Source organism: Xiphophorus maculatus, chromosome 17 (genome assembly GCF_002775205.1).
Source record: "Xiphophorus maculatus strain JP 163 A chromosome 17, X_maculatus-5.0-male, whole genome shotgun sequence".
NCBI lineage: Eukaryota > Metazoa > Chordata > Actinopteri > Cyprinodontiformes > Poeciliidae > Xiphophorus > Xiphophorus maculatus.
The window spans coordinates 10,920,002-10,938,852 of record NC_036459.1 but is presented as its reverse complement, the minus strand read 5'-3'; the positions used below and the strand labels follow the sequence as shown (position 1 = coordinate 10,938,852).

The 18,851-nt window shown below is 40.8% G+C and overlaps 1 protein-coding gene and 1 long non-coding RNA gene across 11 annotated transcripts in view; one reads left to right on the top strand and one right to left on the bottom strand.

The window, feature by feature from the left end:
• Window positions 1-18,851, bottom strand: part of foxp2 (forkhead box P2) — a 114,578-nt gene that overhangs the window by 67,526 nt on the left and 28,201 nt on the right. For 5 of the 10 annotated variants that reach the window (XM_023350078.1, XM_023350077.1, XM_023350085.1 and 2 more), the window contains one exon: window positions 434-620. The exons of 1 other annotated variant lie outside the window; for it this stretch is intronic. In XM_023350078.1, the coding sequence (XP_023205846.1) occupies window positions 434-610 (177 nt within the window). In that variant the 5' untranslated portion in view covers window positions 611-620. Of the gene's footprint in view, window positions 1-433; window positions 621-8,994; window positions 9,168-10,407; window positions 10,798-18,851 lie in introns of those variants that run through there. 4 more of the 10 variants (XM_023350080.1, XM_023350083.1, XM_023350087.1 and 1 more) reach the window with 4 other exon arrangements.
• LOC111611828 lies at window positions 9,669-14,124 on the top strand. Its single transcript, XR_002754258.1, has 3 exons — window positions 9,669-10,103; window positions 11,609-11,793; window positions 12,833-14,124. It is a non-coding gene; the product is annotated as an uncharacterized LOC111611828 (long non-coding RNA).

Below are 18,851 nucleotides of genomic sequence, written 5' to 3'. Positions count from 1 at the left end.
CTCTCTCTCTCTCTCTCTCTTACTACTGTGCGCACACGCCCACACATGCACACACACACACTCTCTCTCCCGACCTTCAGCTACGTGGCCTGAAACAACTTCTATATGTGCATTAGCTCACTACAAACACAATAAAGTCCTTTTGAGAAGTCACAAGAATTCCTTTCCGGCATCTACAAGCAAAACACGTCAACAAACTGACAAGAAAAAGTTTACCAACTGCGCAAACAGCTTGCTATGTAAACACTGCCGCCTTCCATAGTCTAAGAAAACACACAAAACAATATAATAAGTCATTTTGTTTCCTGCCTATATGTAGAACGCCCCGGTGCCGCCTGAGCGGAGAGAGCAAAGCAGAGCGCAGAAAGGGGGGAGAGCACAGCAGAGTGGGAGTGAGAGACGGGAGAAGAGACGGGGGAGAAACACAACTTACCTGCTGTTGTTGCAGATGCAGCAGCTCGACTGTGCTTACTTCGCTGCTTGTGTCACCAGCGCTTGATCTCCCATCTCTACTGCCAGCCTCTAATTGGCTGCTGCTTAGGGTGCTCATTCCATTTTGACTCATTGAACTGTTGCTTATTGTCTCTGTGGCCGACTCCTGCATCATCATGATTTAAAACCTAGAAGTGATTAAGAGGCACCGGTTAGGGCTCTTCTCGTTACAATTCCCCCCCTTTCTTTTTTTTTTCTTTTTTTCCCCCCTTCCGATTTTTTTTTCCTCCTCTTTTCTTTTCTTTGCACGCGTCCATTATCAAGCCCTCGGTCCCCCTTTGCAAATTAAAGCATTTAAAGAAGAGGGAGGGGTATGGGGGGCTGCAGGAGGAGCAATTATGCATTCATTGTGTAAATGAAGCAATACACATGCATGTCCTGGTCTTTTCTAGAAATTGAAAGAGCTTCTAAATATGTAAAATGTTTACGTTCAGTAACATTTCTAAAAATTGAAGCATCTTATTTTATCGTTGCTGAACTTAACTTAGAAAATGTAGTTTCATTATGAAAATATGCTCATTTCTTAATATCTGTTTTATCTATAAAAAAGAGAGAGAGAAAAGGAAAAAGCAGGATCTAAAACACACTTTTTGATCAATTTGAAAGAAGTAGCCTAATGATGCAAAGCTAATCATGCTAAATTAAAATTTGGGAGTGGGGGCAGTAGGAAGAGGAGGAACCAAATCACATGGTGCAGCCCTGGTGATGAACACTGTAATGGGTTTGTCATCCCTGCTCTCGCTAAATAAAATCTGCCTTGCAGGCTTCCATAGAGAAAGGATGCTCATATTTCATTTATTGGCCCATTTTTTCCCCTTTCTTTTTTCTTTAATCAAACCTTACACAGCTGTTTATTCTGTGACATTTATTTTTAAAATCCAGCACTGCTCAGAATGACATTTAGCTATATAAATAATAAACTGCTGTAGGTGTAACTTAAAAACACTGTAAACAAAAGAAAGAACAAAAAAAACCCCTCAAAGTTAAATTTGATATTTTACACGGAAAACTGAAACCACAAAATGAGAACGTAATCTCACTAATAACTGTGCTAAAACAGCATAAATTATGCATAGAACCTCCTGTCTTTTTAGTAATAAATGTTTTATAATCATTCCCAACATTTAATGCTAAGTGCACTTGCCGTAAGAGAAAGGAGCTCCACTATCAGTCGACATTTTTACAATAAATGAAAGTCTCAGACACTTAACATAGTATAACACACAATTTTACTATCTCTCCATTCAGAGCACCTTTTTTAATTTTAAACTACTATTTAAAAACAATGTGCACAGTTTTTTTTTTAAAATAGAAAAGAAACGAGAAAAAACTACGTGTATGCGAGTGTGTTTTCCAACCGTGTGCATTCCCTGGCCTGTAAATACCATTTTAATAGAAGTGTGGACACGTCCTTGCGTGTGTTTGCATGTGTGTGTGCTTGTGTGTGTGTGTGTGTTTGACAAGGGGCAGATACAGGACAGGCCTTAAAGGATGTCCACAGCCAGGATAAACAGGATCTGCGGAGGGAGAACAAACAGGGGCTGAGCTATTACACAGAGCAGGGCGACAGCTGCCAGGGACACAAGTAAATAAGGGAAGAGGCCAGGACAAGGCGTGCTTGTGAACAAACAGGGCCCCTGTTTAACACCGAGCCGCTTACTGCTGATGGAGAAAGACGCGGTGAGAAAAGACAGAGACAGAAAAGACAGGAGGAGAAAAAGGAAGGAGAGGGTGAGGGGAGGTGGGATGGGGGGATAGGCGGATGACGGAAAGAGAGACAGTGGGAAGGAAAATAAAGGAGATGGTGGCAGGGTAGAGAGGGTGGAGGGGGGTTCGGATTGGCACAATGTGACATCCAATCCGGTGATGAATCTCAGCATAAGAAACTCAAGGCTGCAGCCGAGATCAGCCGGCTAATAAGTATTCAAATTAGGCATAAATTTTACATGCCCAATGTTTAAAATATTCAGAGAAAGACTGTCTGATTGCCTTTACTACCATTTTATGAACATTCTAATGGAGCTCGGATCTCTCAGTTTTTTTGTGCTTTCTTTCTTTCCTAGACCGACAAGGAATGTTCGGAGAAACTTGGAAGATATATGAGACAAGGAAATAAGGATTTTTAATAACATCTGAATGCATGCAAACCGAGAAAAAAAAATTGCTGCTGGGATTTCTATTATTATTATTATGCGCTTACTCCAATATGTAAAGCTATTGCCCAGCAAAAGAACAATTCACATTTTGTGTAAGATTCTACAATCTTATCTCCTCGCTCCAAAATAAAACGTCTGTGCTTTATGGCTAGCTGTGGCGTTCTGATAATGCAGATATATGCAAAACATATTCGCAGAGATCAGATGGTGCTTTAACCTTAATGACAGCGGTGAGATAAATTAATTAGCCATCAAAAGGCGGCATTCAAATCTGCCAATTAGAATGTCAATTAGGAACACAGCCAGGCTGAGGCTGCGGCGACGAGCTAACCGAGCTGCGGATCTGACTGTGGGGGTGATGGGACTGTCACACAATGCTCACGAGAGGCAGATAGTGACGATCCCCGGCACCTGAGGGTGTGACTGCGTGAAGCATGGAGCTGCGTTTGTGTCTGAGGGGGTACGGGCCCTGACCCCAGCTCAGACTGCACTGAACCAACTGGGTTGGAAAGAGCCACAGAACCTCCCCCAGGTAAAAGAAATGTGCCGGAGTGTGTGGGCTGAAGCTGCCAACATGGCCTTACTAGGGATTTCCAGGGTTGATATTACCTGGGAATACAGCCCCTCTTATGGAGGGGAGAATATAAGGGACGGTGAGACTGAGGTAGTTGGATGGCGTCACTAGAGATGGACCAATCAATTGATCAGAAATGGGTGATTGATAAGCAGCTTATATTGTGAAAAAAAATCCTTTTTTTATTTCATTGAATGTCTCATGATTAAAGGCCATATAAGGCTAGATTGTCACTTTTAATAGTGTTTTTAAATAATAATATAAAAAAAATAGTCAAATATTCTGGAAAAATACTTTGCATAAATCTAAATAATCTTGTAATGATTTTCTTTGTCCTTGCTTTTACCTTTTTAATAGTTGTAGACGTATTATACCCACACCCACTCAGACATGGCAGTAACATGTACAGCACTGAAACAATTTAAAACAGATTTTCAAGGCCCAATATTCTACAAAAAGTACTTGAGTGCAACCTGAGGTGAGATTCTATAGCTGCGTGTGCTAAAGCAGTGAGATAAGACTGAAATGCTTTTTTAGGATATAATGCAGTTCTTAGATCAAGAGATATATGCTTGGATGCATAAAAAAAATCTAAGTAATATAGTAATTCCTTAATTTCCACAAAAATAAAAAGCTGCCAAGTAGATGCCAAAACAACAAAAGAAATCAATATTTACGATGAAAAATAATTATCGGTGCAAATCTTGATCTCCTCTCTAAATTTGCTGCTGTTACAAACCACTGATGCCTTTGATGTGTCCTGATGAGGTCCACTGTGAAGCCTCAAATTAGCTTCAACAAATATTTCCTCTTGGATCTTGAAAACTAATCTGCTCCATCACAATCCGAGAAAGACGTCCCGGGCAAGGCGTTTGGCTCCGAAATTGGGAGAAATTCTATCGTTTTCCTTTAAGAAGTGACAACAAAGGTTTAGTGAAAATTGAGCCTTTACTCCCCCCCACACACACACACACACACACACACACCTATCATTAAAGGGTAGAAGAAGCGGCGCTCCATCTTTGTTTGCGAGCTCTAAAAGCCCTTAATGTAGCCTCATTACCTGACCTGTCTCCTGCTCTATCATGTGCCGTAAACACACACCGTGACACTGACCATCCATCTAGAGGGGAGAGCGCAGCTGTCTGCTCCGAGAACACTGAGGAATTTGCCGTGATGCAGTGTTAACACACTGCTGCCCTGACACCGGTTTCATCTCCGAGACATCCGTTTTTGGTGTGACGACACTCTCCGTTTGCTCATTCCGTATGCATGAGTTGCAAAAGAATATTTTCACCAGAGAGGCAGGACAGGAAGGAAAAAAAAAAGAACAGAAAGTGACCGGTAAACCTGTGATCCCAGACGCGCGTTCGTTATCAGCTCACATTTCAGGTGGCTGCCAGGATCTCTTGTTGGGTTTGAGAGATCAAAATAGCAAGAAAAGGAAAAATAATAATAGAAATTACATTTCACAGTCTGATGACTCCCCACAGCTCTCTGATCAAGGCGAGATATGGTTACCATTTGAAATAATCACTGATTCTGTGCTTGAGTGAAATTAATTCATCATTGCCATAAGTTACTGTGCGTGCAATATAAAGAAGTAGCTCTGCAAGGGCAAGAGCTCACATATTTAATACTTGAGATTGCTTAATAAATCAAAATGTCACGCATTGTGCTGACAAAAAGAGTTGAGAAAGACAAAAAATTTAGTTTGGAACAGCTTGAAACTTAAAGAAAAAGAAAAGGCGACACATTCAACAAAACTTGATTTTGAGTGTTTGTTTGTGTCGTTTATTCGTTGATTTTTGCAACAAGCTGTCACATGATCCAAAATCTAGTTCTTTTACGCTTAGAGCGAAAATGAGGAGTTCTAGTTAAAAAAAAAAAAAAAGAAGAAAAAAATACCCTCGGATTAAGCAAGGCAAAGTCAGGCTGCTACACCTTAGAATTAAAAGCTTCCTTTTTGGCGCTAAAGGACCACATAAAGGAGCATTAATGACTACTTCTTATAAACCTGTGTATGGTAATGGTTTCTGCTCACAGATAGAGGAATTTCAAAAGTGCTTCACCGGTGAATAAAGATTACTTTGGAGGGTGGGGATTGGAGGGGAAGAAAGAAAAGGGGCTGAAGAAATCATATTTACAAAATCTGAAGTGGGGGCCAAATGAAAAGCGATGAAGGTGAATAATGGACTTTGCTTTTTTTTTATGCTTTTTTTTTTTAATGCCGGATTAACATTATTCAAAGCAACAGAATCAAATGTGGTTATCTCCTGTCCAATGAGCCCTGCATTGAGAAAAAACCACAGTCATATTTCAATTCTTCATTTGAGCCCCGACAATAAATCGTAGTTCTGTGATAGGAGACATTCAGTGAAGAATGTTCAGAACTTAATTCTCCTCTATTTACAATGAGGAGATGAGACGGAATAAGATAAAAGGCGGACTATTTGCCAGAGTGTGGAAGTGTCCCTGAATGAATGTGCGGGGATGTGTCGGAGTCGGCGTTCCGACGAGAACAGAGCGAGGGGAGAAAAGTGACAAAGACAACCGGAGGAAAGAGTATAAACTGCATGTTCAATTGTTTGGGCTGCACAATGTTCCTTTTATGATCAAATGCAAGAGGAATTCATGGATCATATGCATGATACTGTTTTAAGGAAAATGTATAGTCAATAGATACAGCTAGGTCACAAAAAGCATATTTGAGGAAAAGCAAGAATACACAAAAAGCAATTTTTCAATTGATCGATATTGACCAATTATTTGCTTGATTTGATCTGATTGGCCATCGCCTGATAAAATCTTTTTTTCTTCTTCTTTTTTTATTAAATGCATCCAAAATGCAAACTCCCATCATTTTCAGTCTGAAAACACACAACAGTAATGTGACTGGTTAGTGACTGAAAAATCTGAATTTCTTTACAAATCACTGAATGCCTCACAATTAAGAATCATGCAGTTTTCTGTGCATGGAAAACTGCACCCAATTACATCAATAGGTGTAATTGGCTGGTCAGACCTCAAGGAAAAAGAAAAATTGGCAGCAGCCAGGAAAATTTGATCGGTGCAAAAATATTAGATAAAAATAAAAAATAAAATTGTTATGTGACTTCTTGTGCAGCAGAAACAGGCATGCTGCAGATAACACCCCTAACAGAAAAAGAAAAAGAGGAGGAGAGAGAATAGTTTCTTTCTCGCATTTAGGCTCGTCCCATATCATTTACATGTTTCCCCCCCCCCGTCAGACGCCACGTTCTGCTGAGGCAGGAGACGGCTGAGCAAGACTGTGACGAAGGCCGATCCATCTGCTCTCATTTGCATATTTGCCAATTCTGTTAATTAACTCGGCCCACCTAATCAGGGCTAATTGACCTATAAAGAGGAGAGGCCTCATTGTCTCATCCAATCATCTTTATCAGGAGTAGAGGAGGTTGCACTTGTGAATGCGCGGCACTTCCGACCTAACTGTATTTATGAACCTCACGTGTGGGAAGTATTGCGCTGAGAAAAGATGTTTTCTTTTTTCTTTTATTCTGCGAGTGATCACAACTGAGCTGCTTTGACGCGGAACAAGACCTGGATAACAAAAAGACGCGAATGGACAAATTCCCTTCTGGGAAGAGAGCAGAGAAAAATCAGAGGAGGTAATGACAGCTGGATCGGTTTGACTCTCCGGTCCCCTTTTTTTTTTCCACAGCGGGGCAGATCCAGCGGACGGCTCCAGCTACAGAGACATAGCTCATTGTGACGTTTCCAGTTATTTCTGGTTGATTAGGGCCATTATGTCTCAGGCTCTGATTTATGTTGTCATTCCCTCTCAGCAGTCCTGCATCGATAGATCTTAATGAATTGGTAAATAAGGGCGAAGATTGCACCTGACAACACCTCAACATTCCTCATTCATACCAGACAAGATTTATGTAACCAATTAGAAGCATAAAAAGCAGGACGGGGGGGTTATTCGGCAGAAAAAAAAAATTGAATAATCTTTCTTTTGGAAATTGCAAACAGATAATGAGGACTCTTTAACCTCGGATAAGTCGTACGTTTCACATGAAAGGTTAAAAGATTTTTTTCTTTTTTAAATTGCAAAAAGAAGACTCACACTTGCTTATCGTAATTTATAACCAAATAACAAAAATATGTATATATTTTTTAAAATAAAAGATTGATAAATAAAGATGATCGTGCTTCATCAAACACCTTTAAATGCAAATGTTGAGCTAAAATAAAGAAAGTAAAATCAAAGTAAGGCATTGCATCAGTGAACAGGTGTGTGAGGTCAACGTTTCGCAGTTCACTGATTAAAACAGTCATTTGCATTTTCTAATCAAGCAATGTTTAAATTTTTTTGATTCCTCTTAAACGTGGCTCTGGAAATCCTTTCACCAACAAATAAAAGTCTGCTTTGTAATGAAAAAAAAATTAAAAGAATTGATAAAAGTGCTGATCATCAATAGTCGAGCGACAGGACAGGAAGACCCATAGGGCAGGAGTGAACAGAGGTGGAAAATTAAAGCGGAGTGATACGGCTCCTTTTCTAGCCTCCCTCCCTTCAAGCACATGCAAATGAGGCCGTGCTGCTTAACTGCATCATTTATGTGGATAATAGCGGCATCATCATTACGGGGGGAACTCAAATTAAATTACATCACAATTAGCATAACAAAGTGATTGGTTAAACTTTCAAAACAAATAACGCGGCTCGGCTAATGAATGGTGTTAATTGGCCGGTGAGCGTTCTAAATAAAACACGGAGGTAAACATGTGTTTCAGTTAAACAAATTCAAAAATTTTGTTGTTTTGTTTCAAGGGGAAGAAAAACAACAAAAAGAGAAGATTTCATGAATACTGCCAGGGGGATTTGCAAGCTAAAATATAAAATGTGTAGCATTTAATTTTATTGTGCTAAAGAACCTATTATATGCCAGACTCTGGAGAACAATGTAAATTATCTGCCTTCAGAATGGAGTTTGGCCAATTCTCCGTGTGAGCTAATCACATAGCTCATTATGCATTAGGGTATTAAATTATGAAGAAGAGTCCCTTTCGCATTCCTGCACAAAGCCCTATGAAATGTTAATAATATGCCCACAATAGTCCAATACTGAGCCTCGCTCTCTCTCATCAATATTTAAGTAAACAAATGATCCCGCTCGCCTTTGATAAAGATAATTAGCGCTTCGACAATGATGAGTCTCGTGACCTCTTGCCTTTTCAAACTATACATCTGCTCTGAAGAGTTTGGATTTTCCCCCCCCCCCCCCAAACAAACAAGTCAAATTTTCATCACTTTCAAAACACAATTGTTATTTCTATCAATTTTATAAATGTAATGCATCTGTCTTTTTTCTTTTTAGTTTATTGATCAGTGATTATCATAGCAACATCGGATTCAATACAAGTGCAGAGAGAGAGAGAGAGAGAAAAAAAAAAAGTCACATTTACACAATCACACATCCACCTTGGTGCATGCACCCGCGCACACGCGCACGCACACACTACAGCAATTCATCAGCACTAATTAAGCAGCAGATTAACAGAGCCCGCAGACTGAGGCTGAACAGCTCCACAGTGGGACGACCAACGTGGGGGGAAGGCAGCCCGGCAATAAAACACAGCCATTAAACACAGTCAAGAGCCTGGAGTCGACTACGGATGACAGAAGATTGATGGGTGGGTGACCGGATGGATAGATGGATGGATTGATGAAGGGATGGACAGAGTGGAGTGTGCGTGGCATTTTTTTTTTTTTTTTTTTTTTACCTGAAGAAGTTGAGGAGTGCCAGAGATCTTGACCGGACAACAGAGAGCTCGCCTCTGCCACCGGCGGCGAGGGGTGTCTCGCAGCGACGCCCGCAACTCGACTGGTGTCACCGTGTGAAGAGGCAACACTATCTGTGTCATCACTTCAGCCGTGTTTATGGGGGATAGCATCATAAACAAGCCGCCTCCCCCCCACCGCCACCACCACCAACACCACCACCTCCACCACCTCCCCGCCCCGGTTGCCCCCCACCCCCCAACACCACTTCTTGCTCCCTCGCTCTCTCTCCCCTCCTCTCGCCACCTCACCACCACTGTGCCATTCATGCATACTTAAATCACCCTTGGCCTATTAAAAAAAGAAGGAAAGAAAGAAAGAGACTTTCGTGACAATTATTCTATCATTTCCAGTTGTCAGTGGGGCAATTACAGACAGGGGGCCCCTGAACAGGTCAGACATGCAGGCCCAAAAGAGGAGGTTCGACTTGGGAGAGAGGGAATAAAATGGGAGGGGGGAACGCAGAGGGTGTGTGTGCAGAGACGGTGGGTTCTTTCTCTCCACGTTGGATATAATTAGACTGTCATTTACCCAGCCTGCTGTTGATCAATTTTTGTATTTCGTGGAAAACTTCACTTTTTTTCCATTCAAAAAAAAAAAAAAAACTAATTCTTTTGAGTTTTTCTTTCCACGGTTCATTTTAACAACCTTAACATTTATTTCAATTTCCTCAATAAGTTAGAAAAAGAGAGAAAAAAACTGTTAAATCTGTGCTTTCTAGGTGCAAGAGTGCACATCCAGGTGCTCCCTGCATGTGGGTGGGTCCTGTGTGTGTGTGCGCACGCCAGAGAGAGTGTGTGAGCAGACGTTCACATGTGGACTGCTTCGACTCGTCGGAGGATGCTTGCCGGCTCTCTGCTCGCATGCTCTCGCTGCTCCGATCATGCATCTGCTTTACTAAAGTGGGATAAAAAATACATATATATATATATATATAAAAAATGTGTTTCTTTCACTCGCTCGCACATGTGGACTGGTTTTTGAGACAGGGGCACGGAGACAGAAGCGGGGCTGCAGGGACGCTGCTAAGAGAGGTGCAATTGCCGCAAAGGTATGTGTCTCTGGCTTTATTCGGAGCTTTTCTTTTCAGTCCTGATTGTGCGTAGGTCAAAGTGTGTGTGTGTGTGTGTGTGTGTGTGTGTGCGTGCGGGGCTGTGCGTGTGCGGGTAAAGAATCTGAAAAGGATTAGTGAAAGCCTGAGCGTCAGTCCGAGTCCTACGCTGAGCTCGAGCAGAAAGTAAAGAGCACTTAAAAACAATTAGCAACATCACATCAGTGCATTTCCAACCTGCACGCTGTCACAAAGCACTCCAAGTACATGCCAAAATAGAGTCGCAAAGACGAAAATGACCTACCTTTTAAACAACGAGAGAGAAATCCACTCTCCTCAGTAAGAAGCATTTGAAGAAGTATTCTTAGAAACCTGACGGCAATACTGTGTCAAAAAAACTAAACAAAACAAAAAAAACACAAGCAAAAAAAAAAAAAATGGAGAGACAGTCGCAGAAAAAAGAATGAAAAGTGAGGGGGAAAAAAGAGGAAAAAAATGTAGAGAGGGCAACTAGCTGGCGCTTACTGTCAAAGACATCACCAGAGAAGTATTTACGGCCGTATTTACAGTAGTGCGCGGGGAGAAGCACCTCTGCCTGGTCACGTCTGAGAGACAGTTGCCGTTTCAGCGCTGCCTAATTAAAACAAGTCAGGCAGCCCCGCTGGATTGTTTTGACGCCTGAGGACCAATAGTACACAAAAACCAGTGGCTTGATCGGGGGGGCAGGGGGCGGGGGGAGGAGGAGGAGGACAGGAGGGGGTGCTGATGGAGGGATGGGGTGGGGTGGGATGGTGGGGGGGACGTGGCTTGTCGTGGGGAGCGGAGGAGAGGGGGCGGAGGGTGGCGAGAGTTGGCAAAGAAATAGTGAGAAGGAAAGAGGAGGAAGAGGAGGGAGGGATTGGTGGGGCGGGGGCTGTGGGTGGAGGAGGAGATGGTGGGGGGTGTTCTGGAGGAATCTGAAAGGGGAGGGGTACTACAAAGGTTGAAAACTGCAAGGGGAGACCACCACATGCAGCGTGCATGCAGTTTCTCCGAGACAAAATTCTAAAGTGACGCTTGAGACTTCCTTTGTCACAATGTAAGGACCACCATCTGCATCTATGATGCCTTGATAGGCCTTTAAAAAAAAAGAAACTTTTTACTGACTATTAGAGAAAAAGGTAAGACGTGGAATATTTCTAACATTTTCTTATTCTTTTTTTTTTTTTTACAGTTCAAGAAATCAAAATGTGCTTTTAAAGACAAGCCACAGCCTGATTTTATAATCTAAACTGATTCACTAGAGTATGTTTTAGAAGACCTTCCAACAAAGTGGACTCAAATGTGATGCACTGTGTTCCCCCCCCCGCACACACAGACACACACACACACACACACACACACACACCCCACTGTAAACAATACACAACAGGCAATGAGACGGAACATTTAGGGGCTAATGGTGTTTGCCGATTCTTTTGTCACTGTTTTTTTCCCTCTCTCCCCCTCTCTCTTGCATGCCACAGATGTTTTTCTTAGACGCTCCAGCAGACAGGAATCCACTGGCAAGAAGAAAGCCCCGGTCTTCCCCACGAGAGCAAGAGTACAAAGCCCCCCAGTCTGCACACAGCAGATGCGGGGAAAGCTAGTCCATCTGCCACCAGCTTGCCGAGCCACATGGGCCTGAGAGCGCTAATGCAAGTGGAGTGAGGTGGGGGGGACATTTATTTCTTTATCTCTATAGGTCTGGGGCATTTCTATAGAAGAAAAAAAAGTTGGAAACAAAATCAAATAAACTATGAGAATGGAAGAGATTCTGCTTTAAATGTATCACTGTATTTACACACAATTTCTTTTAAAACTATGTTACATGACTTATTTTTTTGGTGTAAACAGAAAGTTACAATTAATCTCACTCTGATCATTTAATGATTATTACATGCTTAATAATGCTAGCTATACCACATATTTTTTACAATAACATATTTTGAGCAAATACTTAGTTTAGCCATCTCTGTTGTTTTTCCCCCAATTGTGACAATTAATAAATAACCAAGACATATTTTGCTTGTTTTTGTGCAAGAAGAGCTGCAGAAGCCTTTTCTCAGCCAGGTAATCAGTGCTATAAAGCAACAGGTGGGGAAGGGGAGAAGTGGGGGGATCAGGTCACTTCCGCAATTTCTCTGAAATCTCATTAAATAGTAGGAACACTGACATATCCTTGGTGCTGTTTGATACTGCTGACCGGCACCATGCCTACATGTGTTTAGCAGAAGTATAATACGGGTTAAGGACCACTCTGCCTCCCAGCTCTGAGTTGTGCACTAGTATTATTTAGCAGACTCTGAATGGTACATTATCTCTGCAGCTCTGCTGAGGCATATTTCAGCTGCACAATATTATTAAGAGCTGCAACACACACCAGAAGATGTAGTGTTTTCATTAGTGTCAACCGACGGAGCTCTAAGGCGGAGGCGATAAACACTAAACAATCGTGGCGGAGTCGGAGGCTGTAGTGCAAGGAATCAAAAGGGGCCAACGTTAAAGAACTGCTGTTAATTGCTCTAAGCATCAACATGATTCAAGTAATTTCTCCCATTTCTCTTTATGCGCCAAAGGCTTTAGACGACAGAATTCCTCAGACACATTTTGAGGGGTGGAGGATGGTTGGGTGGAGATGGGATGGGAAAGGGGGGATTGTTATGCCCATTTCTTCATATTTCTGACAATTGTGTGCCTTCTCCCTTCAGGTGTTTATTCCCTCCATGACTCTTCTTCTGGGGGTTTCTGCTACCAAGGTCAGGGGATACAAGCAAGCCCACCAGCGCACTGATGAGGTGGCAGCAGAAAAACGGGGGAGAGAAACAGACATGTGGAGTGGGTACAGTGAGGAGGGTGGGGGTGGCAGCTGGTTACCAACCTTGGCAAGAGCAGCAGGAGCGTCATGACAACGGAAGCGGAGGACGTTGACTACCATTTCATCTCAACGCAGCGATTTCAGCGGTTTGCACACAACTACAGAGACTTTTGAAACCATTCATTTTCAATTAAGGTTGCGACAAAGTGAATTGCTTTGGGGTAATTAGATACAGACAGGCAGAGTTGGTTTACGCGTCACTTCATCACACAAGATGGTGAGAAAGAATAGCTTGAGAGTAGCAGCAATTGCTTGACATTAAACTGACTAATCTCCGGGTACTCTGAGCATTAGGCATATTTCAAGTTGCACCTAGAAACTGGACAATGATTGAGGTTGACATTTTTTCAACTTAATTGGCTTTGACCAGTAGTGCTTTGGAAGCGCAAATAAAAATTTCCAGCACTGAATGAACCATACAACACTAGTAGGTTGTGATTGTCAATCACTCTTCAGTGTGGACACTGTTACACAGTGAAGACTCAAATATGGCCATTTTCCATAAGAGTGAGGTCTTTGAAGATGAAATCAGATGAAAGACTAAAGCTGTTGGAAAATATGTAAAAGGAAAATATTTCCCAGATTTGCCTGCTGTTTATTCAGGCTGTCACAAAAGAATTGCTTTGTTTATCTATTTTACAAATTTAAAAGTCAATTAAGAGTCTATTTTCTTTAGGAGTAAAGGATAAACCCGGCAGTTAACAGCACCTTGCACACAGTCTTGTTGTATGATGCTATAACAATTCGTTGTCTTTGTGACGTCACCTCTGCTTCTTGAATAAACAATTAAATTAGAATCCACAACAGGAAGAGTAGAAAATTACATGTTGAATTCTGCCAATAGTAGTACTTAAAAAGAACTAAGAATTAGTAAAATCAGTATCAGCTTAAAAAGCAGCCACACAAAGTTTTCGCTTCCTGAAAATTTTTAAATTGGGCACAACATTCATGGCATCTCTAGTAGTATTTAGTTTTCCCTTGTTGTTATTCTTTTGACTTCCCTCATCTCACATTAAATCTAATACTATTGTCACTTTGCAAGAAAAAAAATCCAATGTTTCAAAAAATAAAGAAACCCACATGCATGAAATAAAGCATACCCCTATTCATTCTTTGTCAATCAAATGTTTCACAAGCACAACTCGTGATCTGTAAAGTCCAGCTCCCAAATACTACTACTACAACCAATAATAATAATAATAATAAGGCAAATAAGGCCTAATGGCTCAGAAGGGCTCTTTTAAAGTCCTGGGCAATGTTGATCACACAATATGTTGCTTATGGCCACAAAGCAGAGGCCATTACAGACCGGTGATTATATAAGTGGTTGGAAGGCAGCACCATTTTAATATACTGTACTTAAGCACCAGGGTATCCATGGCAACTTGCACTTTCACCGTGCATTCAGAAATCCCTAATGAAATGTCTATTAAGAGGACGATAATGACAGTGTCCAAATATATTTGCATATGTGTTTCAGTGGGAAAAGAGAGCGCATAATGAAGGTAGATGGGTCCCTGATCACTGCCATGATAATTTTGTGTATTTTGGGGGGATCTTTTGGAGGGTACGGGGGATATTTTCACTGTCAAAGTAATAAAAACCTTGGTCATCTCTTCTAAAGCTTGTAGAATTGATTGTTGTGGGTGAGAGTGTGAACTGACGTTTTATTGCCTTCCTCTGGATATCTCCACATGTGACTTCCATTTGCGTCTTTGGCTGACTTCCAAACAGGACATCCCTGAGAGACTGTTTGCTTGACTCAATATCAACAGCCTTAGTAAGCAGCTGGGGGGAGGCAGTCTAACCAAGCCCAGCCTTGGCTTCCTATTGAAAATAAACCAGATTCTACCTTTGCTAGGCCCAGAAATATCAACACACGCTGCAAGGAACGGTGCCCAGCCCTCGGCAGCGGTCCGCCTGTGCCACTTGAAGGCTTAATGATACCTACACCTCCCCTCCAGCTGCTTCTGCCGCCGCCGCTGCTGCTGCACACACAGACGGCAGGTGGGCGGGAATTAAAGTATACATTACAGCAGAAAAACAAAAGAGATCGAAATGACAGAAGTCAGGCAGTTCAAGCTGACCCGGCCTCTTGAAACGAAGGAGCTGGAATACGAGCGACAGACACTTCAGGTTAAATTGGCACTCCTGCATGCCTCCTCTTATTTTCCTCACCACCACAACTGCCCTCAAAGCCAAACCCCTTCCTAAAAAAAGAAAAAAGAAAAAAAAAGACCTGCTTTTGTTCAAAAGCATATTTGAATTAAATGAGTTGCTGGAATCAAATCCTCAGCTGAGAGGAATACATTTGTGCAAGCAAGAGCTGCTCACAGCAGTTTACCTGTTATATAGCAGACTGGAACTGGATGAAAGAGAGGAGCAACAAGAGATAATGTTATTTCATAGTAGCTGAGACGTGATGTGGTAAGGATGGAAGCAGGTTTATTAAGTTCTAAAAGAAATCACACACCATTTATAGTTTTCTTATTTTGTGGGTGTGCATGTGTGTGTTTTCCTCTAACACTAGGAAATTTTACGCTTGCAATATAACAGAGAAACAGCATTCAAATTCTACCCCCAACCTACTGGAGGCAGTATTGCACTCAAGCCTTAATTGCCATTGAAACAGTAAAGTGGTTGGCTAAACCATCAAACTCATTCTAGGGAGGTCAACAGATTGTGCTACAGTTAAAAGACTTGGTTTGTGTAAGTAAACATGCATGGCATACTTCTAGTACTTTATACAATGTCATTCTTTTTAAGTTCTACAAATATATAGAACTGATCAATTCAACATTTGGGAGTCGGAAAGTTTGTGTCAGCTCATCGGACAGGGGGACATTTTGTATCCAGTCAAACAAACCACTAATTTGAAATTATTTTTCCATGTTCCTCTCATGTTTTACTGTCTGAAAATGTGGTTTTATGACTTCAGTAAATAATATTTACCAGCAGGTGGCTTCTTAATGTTATTTTAGTATGATGAGGGGTCAATCTGTTGTATTTCATAGGAGCTAGCTGTCCTGAACAGGGATAAGGACAAAGTATCTAAGCATTTTTCTTGAATATCTATACAGCATTAAATAATTAACTACTAACTAAAATGAACACCAAAGTGATACGCAATGGTTTCAGTAAATAGGTATGAAATGGTTTGTCGACGGGTCAGAAATTGAAGTAAGTTATGTTGAAATGGCAACATGTACAAAATGATGGTAAAAATGGGTAAAACAACTAAAAACCTGTATCCTAAGGTAACTGTGGCATATACTACAAACCAAGTTTGAATGTTTGAAAGAAATAGTCCCTATAAAATGTTTGAGTGACTGATGCAAAGGTTCTCCCTAGAATAACAACGGCTGGGTGAGCATTTTAATTTCCACCACTGCTCTAGTATGTCATCAAGATTAAAAGGCATCCGGAAACGTGAGGTTTAATAGCCATTTCATGCTTTTAGGTTTCCTGTTTGGGATGAATCTGAAACCAGCTTATGACAATGATCTGTAGCAGCCTCGGCTCTGCCAAAAAGATTATCATTCCCAGAACCACAAAGCTACACAGTTGACTGACGGAGAGGCAGGCTTCACTGGCAGTCAAAAGAGCACAACACCTGTATATGCAATGCAACAACTGCTACCTAACATCTATGGAATCCAAGAAGCAGTGAAAAAATGCTTGCATTTAATGGGGCATAAAGAAACATAACGATTAACACTAACTTTCACAGTGCTGAATATTTGTGGAGTTATCTCCAAAAGATCGGAAATATGACGTAAATGTCCAAGTCTTGCTCATTTACCTGTTTACGTAGCAGCTATTCAGTCGTGAATAAAAGCCCTTTATTTAACTAGATACCAATTATACCTAACAAAAGAAAAAATGTTTGGATAAAATTAATTCAGAAAAATTGTTCCTAGGTAAGAATAATAAAGTCATTAGATGGAAAATTCAAACTCTCATATTCTCCTCTCCACGGCTAATTCAGATCTAATTTTTACTAGCCACTAATTTAAGGGTGATGGGTGGGGAATAGGAATTACATCTGGAGGTAATTGAATGTGTGGAACAGAGCCCAGTGGAGGCTGAAATACCCCCAAGTCACCTACACTAACACCCCCCCCCACCACCACCACCACCACTCCACTCCCCTCCCGTATACATACACACACACACAGACACGAAAAGGAGCAAGGCAGACAAGACATAGAGGAGGAACTATTTAGGTGAGTGGGACTTCCTGAGAAGTGAAACGACACTTTCCACAAAGATGTTTTCATTGTGCTGTCACTAGACACAGGCTGGAGAGGATATACAGTCGGTGCAGCAAGGCTCAGGCGGGGAGACCGACAGAAACACTGATAAATGAGAGAGGGAGTGAGAATCTTAGAAGGTGCAGCCTTCTCCAGACAGCTGTGCCGGATCAGGATTTAATAAATAGATAAATATGTGCAGTTTAGGAAAGGTTGGGGGTTAATTTGGACTTCACAGTTGGGCCTGCTGTAAAAGCTTAGACTTTATGAGGAGGTCTCCTTCTCAAGTGACCAGCTACATCTGGGCAGGCCAATTGTGCGCCCTAATAAATGGCACAGTTTTTTTTAATGATCTGCAGTTTCAAAGCTTTGAGTAAAGAGTAACCAGCTGCACTGGTTTCACTGTACCCAGGCAAACTTAGCCGACATTTTAAAAAGGTCAAATGGCGTCGTTTCCATTTTCCAAAAACAAAAGCAATACAGGATGTTAGTATTTTTTCTGCTGGAATTGTATTTGAATAAAACATCTTCTGTGTTTCTTAAGTAATGAACAAATTTTAGACTTTTCTTTAGTTACAAACCAATTAAATGAACTTTTGAAACTTGAAACTTTGAGACTATTTTGAAATGATCCACAATTAGGAAATTAACTGGTGGCGGGTGAGCATGTAAAAATTAAATTAAAAGGAAAACACATTAGGAGCTAATGAATAATATGTTTTTATGGCAAAATGGGCATAATATTTAGTATTTTAAATTTTACAGTTAGCACCGCTGTTACTAAAATTTTGTGATCAGACACTTTTCCACTTTGAATTCTTTTTTACATTAATTTTATTTATTTATTTTCAAAATTCATACTCATTTTACATTATCTGATTCTCTGAGAAACCCCTGTCTCATTTCTTGTCAAAGCCATTTTATTATTAAGTGAAAAAAACATCCAATCTAAATTTACCATGATTATGAACAATTTTGAGCTCAACTGTGCCTCTATGTCTGAATGTTTCACAGCAAAGTTGTTCTATTTTATAGTAATTTTTTTATGAAACAACAAAGACAGACTTATTTGGAAATACTTATGTAGAGGCTTCCAGGTCTTAGACTTTATTTTAAATGAGTAAAATCCTGTTTTACAGTAACTGCTCTCTTAAATATCGCCTAAAATCCAAGATAGTAGAAGAATGGAATCAGCAAAATATTTTTGCGTTTCTAATGTACGTTCAAACAATTTAAAAAGAAGAAAAATCCTAATTAACCTTTAACATTGTGGTGTGGTGTAGTGTAGTGTAAAAAAGATTCATCTTGCACTTTCAAGAAATAAGGTTGGTATTTGTAAGGATAAAAAGACTCACATTGGTTATGTTTGAATAATTTTTTTTGATTATATTGAATAGACTCCGTATAAAAATGTGAGAAAATAAAATTGCAAGTTTCGCTCCAAATAGTCCCTGCAGGAGGACATTAGCATGTAGAGAAACTTGCCTTGGTCTATTCCACACCTGAACCCCCTGCTCTTCACTTAAAACTCTTTGACATCCCTTCAACACTAAATGTGTTTTCCAAATGAAAATAAACGGAGTCCAACTGGTTTGAGGC